This window comes from Dunckerocampus dactyliophorus, chromosome 11 (genome assembly GCF_027744805.1).
Source record: "Dunckerocampus dactyliophorus isolate RoL2022-P2 chromosome 11, RoL_Ddac_1.1, whole genome shotgun sequence".
Lineage (NCBI taxonomy): Eukaryota > Metazoa > Chordata > Actinopteri > Syngnathiformes > Syngnathidae > Dunckerocampus > Dunckerocampus dactyliophorus.
In genome coordinates this window covers 5,190,001-5,196,193 of record NC_072829.1, presented here as the reverse complement: position 1 = coordinate 5,196,193, position 6,193 = coordinate 5,190,001, and the positions used below count along the sequence as shown (strand labels likewise).

Sequence of the window (6,193 nt, the reverse complement as noted above, 5' to 3'; positions counted from 1 at the left end):
CCAACTTGAGGCATTCGACTTTGTAGGTTTTGTTGTACTGGTGGTCCTCGGATTACAACGTTCCGTGTTACGTTCCGTGGTTGCCAACTCGCTCTCATGAATTCATTAAAAATCTAATTTTGGCCCATACACGCGAGACTCTCTCGAGAACTAGTTACAGCTACTTTTTAATTTCTGGTGTATAAGCCGCTACTTTTTTGTCATCCTTTGAACCCTGCAGCTTGTACAGTGATGCAGCTCATTCATGGACAAAAACTACATTTCCCATGATGCTTAGAGTCCAGCTTCAGGAAGTAGTGACGTGGACGAGTGAAGTGGAAGCGATCTCTGACACATCGTAAGTAAGTTTGATCAAATGTAGAGTTACTACAGCTTACTGTACTCTGACCGCCAACCTTCCACTATCACCAACGGGTTTCGAAAGGCTGGAATGAAGAGGATAGCTCAAGCTAAATTGCTAAATTGCTTCGAGACAACAAAGAGCGACAACAACAAAGAGAGAGCGAGAGAGACTGACAGAGTGTGTGACGAAGGCATTATGTGGCTGTTCGATTGTGATGCTTGTTAAGACGACTTGAGCGGAGGAGGACGGCGAAGACTGACATTTCTGGTAGCCTACCGTTTAACTAGCCATATTACACGTGTCATGTTACAACTCACTATTGGTCACTGTTTGGGAAAGAAACATTTTTTTAATCAAAAGTTTGAAAGAATTCAGTGTACTAAATATCTGTATATGCTAAGCCAGATGCGTGCAAATCTTTTTTTTCTCTTTAAATTTAGTGGAGCTGGGAGAGGTTCTAGCACACCCCCGTGACACTAGCGAGGATAAGAGGCATAGAAGGTGGATGGATGGATGGAAATTTAGTGGGTACGGCTTGCATATCGCTGCATTCTACAGCCCGGAAATTACGGTACTCATAATACTTGACTGTCGCGACCATCATTAAGGATAAATATCATATACCGGGACGTTGTAAGGATGAAAAACAAAACAGGCAACTGTCTGCCGCAACCTCGGCAAAACAATATCAGCAAACTCAACTGTCCAAACACACGCAGTCAGGGCTCAGCCTGTCACATTCAGACAGTTGGAAATCACAAAACTCTAACTGCCAGGTTGCTACAATATCCTTGAGCATCCGCTTCTATAAAAAGGGACAGTAATAACTAAGCAGCATAGTGGTTTTTACTGAATCATTTCATTCTTGTATTACAGTGTTTTTATTACTGTATGTTGTGCTCATCATGTGTCTGTCCTAGTGACACAACATAGACTTCCATTAGGCAACATCATTCAGATAAAACTCAGCATCAGCAATCACCAGACAACATGCAAATATGACCCCTTGTGTTGGCAAGACACATATAGGGGATCAGAGCAATCTGATTGGATGCTTAACGAGTGCTAGGATCTGTCCATGGCACCACTGCTTTAGTGCCCAAGACCTCGATTTTAAATGTTATGGAAGCGTCCAATAAGTCAGTACTAATAAGTCAATAAAGGATCTGCCTGACTTGCAAAATTCACACACACAAGCAATTCTGCAATGCAGTGCCCTCTAGAGGCCACATTTCTTTGACAACAAAAGGCACCATTTAAATAAATGTATCACCATGGTAGTGTACAATGACCTGAGTAAAAGACACTGTCTGTTTGATTTACGCTTGGATGCATCTACAGTGGATGGCTGGATGTATCACACACGTGTGTATGTGTATGTGTGTGTGTGTGTGTGTGTGTGTGTGTACGCACCCCGCAAGCATCACAGTGCCCTAACCTATATCACACAGAGCGCTGACTAATCCGACATGACCTCTCACCGGGCCGCTGCCCAGGAGACGAGGACGGTGCCGTGACAGTTAGCCAATCATCGGCAGAGGAGCGGCGAGGAGGGGGTTCTCTTATATCGGGAACCATGGTGTCTTTAACACATCAGGATGCCGTTTTGCATCATGCTCTCAGAGGTCAAGACGTCAGATTGAAGCCATCTGTGCAATACTCAGCTACTCTGTTAGGATAGGATGCATCATCGAATTGCCATCATTCAGCTTTTACAACAATAATAATGGTCAGTTTGGATTCATTTAACAATATGTTTATTTCTGTGGTTGTACGGCATCATAAGTGTTGTTTCTAATATTTTGGATACCTTATCTTGCTATTTAGGAAGATTATTCACTTATTTACTATGGGAATTGATTGGATCTCTAATTATGCAAGTGTATAATAAAGCGGGTTCTTACATCTTCATCCAAATATTTTAAAACAGTCACAAAATTATTTGCTCTAATTTAAATCCATACTTGGAAACTGACTTTTTAATAAAAATGATACTTAAAATCAGAAATGGTGTGCCTTTTTTACAAAAGTACATATATATTTGAGAAAGTAGGTAGAAATTAGATGATCATGGTTCGGTATGTTCCTCTGTTCACGGTTTGGTCCACTTTTGGTACAGTAAGGTAAAAAAATTCAACATAAAACAGCTTTAACAATTTTTAAATTAAATATAAAAAAACGCTAGCAGGTACTTCTCCAATAACTAAATTCTTATATATAAATTTTTATTAAGGTATTTTTTAGTTGTTTTTTTTCTAAGAATAGTGCAACAATGCAGACAAGTGCAACAGAAAAAGCTTGAAGAGTGTGAATGATTGTTATTTTTAGTAAAGTTCCTTATTGGTTGACGTGCAGTATTAATACAGTAGTTCAAGTTTGTAGCCCCAATTCCCCCGCCTCTACTGAACAATTGATGCAGTAGTGTTCTGCCCATTTACGTATTTCACCAGGAAGGCCGAGTGTTCCCAAACTGCAAGCTCTGGCTTCACCTTGGCACTACCGCGACAGTATAGCCAAAGGCTGGACTGCACTGTATCTGTTTACAGAGTTGACTCGTAACTATATCGTGAGGCAGTTAGACTTCCTGTCCCTCGCTCAGTGTGTTTCGTGTGGGTACCCCCAATGTACCACGTGTTACATAGCGTTACGTACCATTACACCCCAAAGTCCTAAGTATCAAGGTGGCCATGGTGGAGTGTGGTTCAAGGCAATGGGAGGATATTTTTTTTTTTGGATGAGTTGAAATGAAAGTGGAGCTCACATTGAAATGCAATATTGATGCGTTCAGGTGTTTCATCTCGGCACTTGTGCGTTGACCTTGGGACATATCCCCGCTCCTTTATCTCCCCCTCAACTCAACCCTGATGACGGGAGATGCTTGACTTAGCAACTTCACAGGGAGCTACCTCTAGACTATTCCTTAATTCACACACAACTGTCAGGCTTCAATTTAGATTGTGCTTTAGCTTAAGCGCTGTCCTCTTGCAAGAGTCAGCGCTGCATGCGGTTTGCTGTCCATGGTTCTGAAAGCCAGCGGCTGGCATGGTCTCTACTTAACTACTCAAAATGTTCCAGATAGATAGAAGAGATATGTCAGACGGACTGACAGGCAGACAAGGTCATATAAAACCGTCCAGACCGACAGATGAACAGATAGATGCACAGACCGATAGATAGATAGACAGACAGACATATGGACCCACACATGGACAGATAGAGGGATGGACCGACAGACAAACAGATGGACAAGATAGACAGCTAGATGACAGATGGACAATAGGTGAACCGACAGACAGACAGATATATCGACCGACCGATGAACATAGACGGACAAATAGATGGACAGGTGGACAGATACACAGAGATAGACAGACAGACAGATAGACGGACAGATAAGGTCACTACAATTAGTGCCTTGCGCAGCAAAGAATGGACAAGGAGAGATTGGAGGAATAAAAAAAAAAATCTGACACACTATAAATAAATTGTTTTATGATTGTGAGTTATGTTAAATGGGGGTGTCCAAAGTGGGGCCCGCGGTTTGTTTATTGACCCGTTGCATATTGTCGAAATAAAAAAAACTTTTCTAAAAACAGCAAAAATAGGAAAAAGAAGAGCAAAAAGGCACAATCACAATGTAAAGAAAAAATTATAGATAGATCGATAGATAGACAGATAGATAGACAGATAGACAGATAGATAGACAAATAGATAGACAGATAGACAGACAGACAGACAGACAGACAGACAGACAGACAGATAGACAGACAGATAGACAGATAGATAGATAGATAGATAGATAGATAGATAGATAGATAGATAGATAGATAAATAGATCTCTCAAAGTGCCCCCCTCCAATTCTTTGATTTTTTTAGTATGCAGCCCAGTGGAAAAACTCTGCACTGAAGGACTAATTGTAGAAAATGCCTTCATCTGCTTAGAGGGCGCCAACATCTGGCAGAATTGCCACATGCAACACGAACGTAACACACGCGCACACACTAGTTGTTTGTTATCAGCTAATAATAACGATGTGGCTAAGTTTAGCTACTAACACTCTCTAGTACTACAGTTCTCTCTGAGACTGCTTTTGTGTGTGTGTGGACGGGCTACAGATCTGAAGCTGTGAGTGACCAACCACCTTACTTGGGCCAAATGAAAATTCATACCAATTTGTGTGCTATTTAACATAAAATTGTGAAAAATATACTATTTTTGGTACAATCTGTTCTTTTAAACCACTACTGGTAACATACGTTAGCCGCTGGTAATGTTCTTATATTCTCTGGTTGAAAAAAACAAATTTTGAGGCAGTTACAATCAGTCAACCGAAGTCGTTTTTCAGTCTTTTTAGCATAGGGCTATCTGTTGGATGTGGTAAGGTACTCCAGTCCAAATGAGATGTATCGTGGAGGAAAAGATGCTATATTATCATCTGCCATCAGCTTTGCAGCGCGTCCGTGACGTCACATGTCGACTTCGGCTCCTTTCGGCAGTCTTCGGTTGCTGCTGATGAGCGTCCCTCTCTTGGCGGGGGTGATGCTGAGAGGAGCGCCGCACTCGGAGGAGGAATCAGCCGCGGTGAGGAGGAGAGAGCTCCATCGCTAGGGGTCCATTCCTCAACTGCCGGAAACCCCTTTTTTCCCCCTTTTTTCACCCCCCCAAAACAGTCTTTTGTTGTTGTTTTTTTTTATTCGTGCACGGCTCCACGCCTGCAAAGATGTGTCGGATCTAACAACCTTCCTCCTCCTCTTCCTCCTCCTCCTCCCTCTCCCGGAGACGACGAGAGGAATATTTCGACTCCCCGAGTGGTGGATGCTGACATCGACGCTGTGGCCATGCAGAAGATAGTCAATCTGTCCGTGTCGTTTCTCATCGTCTTGTGGGGGTGCGCGCACGGAGGCTCGCCCAGCGTGCAAATCGGTGAGTAGACATTATATACATTGAAAAAAATTCTAATTAATAAAGTTATTGCGCCAAAATGGTGAGGATTCTTGTGAGCGAGTGATGCGCATTGCGTTAGCTGACTGGTGCACGTCTCTCCAACGCAGGGGGGCTCTTTCCGAGGGGCGCGGACCAAGAGTACAGCGCCTTCAGGATAGGCATGGTCCAGTTCGGCACGGCCGAGTTCCGACTGACGCCTCATATCGACAACCTGGAGGTGGCCAACAGCTTCGCCGTCACCAACTGCTGTGAGTACCGCGCACGTATGACCATAAATGCACCATGGGTCGTGCGCGTGTGCGCGTGGGGGGCTAGGGGGGTGGTCGGTTTTTAGCAGGTGATGTGATCTTGGTGAGCAGTATTGTCTGCAAACATGGACGGTTGCAAGCAGAAGAGATGGAGATGAGAGAGGAGAAGGGGGAGGGGGGGGGAGAGATGCGAGGAGACGGGGGTGGGGAGGGAGGGGTGTGCTCTAAAGTTGGTTTCCAGGGTAACGACCACATCCTCCATCGTCCCATTTTCATTCCTTCACTCTCTCATCATCAAACTTGTAGCTTGTCATTCATCTTCATCGTCACCGAGTGAAGGAGCATCCTCTACATCATCATCATCATCATCATCATCATCCAATTCAGGGCCTTTTTAAGTCACATGACCAATATAAAAAGCATCCAGGAGAGGATGCATGGAGGAGAGGACCAAAGGGAAAATGACGTATTTAATTTCTTTATTTATGTTCTAATTTTATTAATTTTTATTTAATTTAATTTTTCACACTCGTGTTTTGCAATGTTATTTGCTTTTAAGCATCTTTTCATTTTATAGTTATTGAAATGAACTCGGCAAATCTATAGAATATTTTATATTTGTATTATTATTATTTACGCTGCAGTCTAATTGTAAAG

At 42.9% G+C, this 6,193-nt stretch overlaps 1 protein-coding gene across 7 annotated transcripts in view; it reads left to right on the top strand.

Moving 5' to 3' along the window:
- Window positions 1-4,894: 4,894 nt before the first annotated feature.
- gria2b (glutamate receptor, ionotropic, AMPA 2b) overlaps window positions 4,895-6,193 on the top strand; it is a 53,290-nt gene continuing 51,991 nt past the window's right edge. For 4 of the 7 annotated variants that reach the window (XM_054792743.1, XM_054792747.1, XM_054792745.1 and 1 more), the window contains exons 1-2: window positions 4,895-5,267; window positions 5,396-5,536. In XM_054792743.1, the coding sequence (XP_054648718.1) occupies window positions 5,183-5,267; window positions 5,396-5,536 (226 nt within the window). In that variant the 5' untranslated portion in view covers window positions 4,895-5,182. The remainder of the gene's footprint in view (window positions 5,268-5,395; window positions 5,537-6,193) is intronic. The other 3 variants (XR_008572962.1, XM_054792742.1, XM_054792746.1) reach the window with 1 other exon arrangement.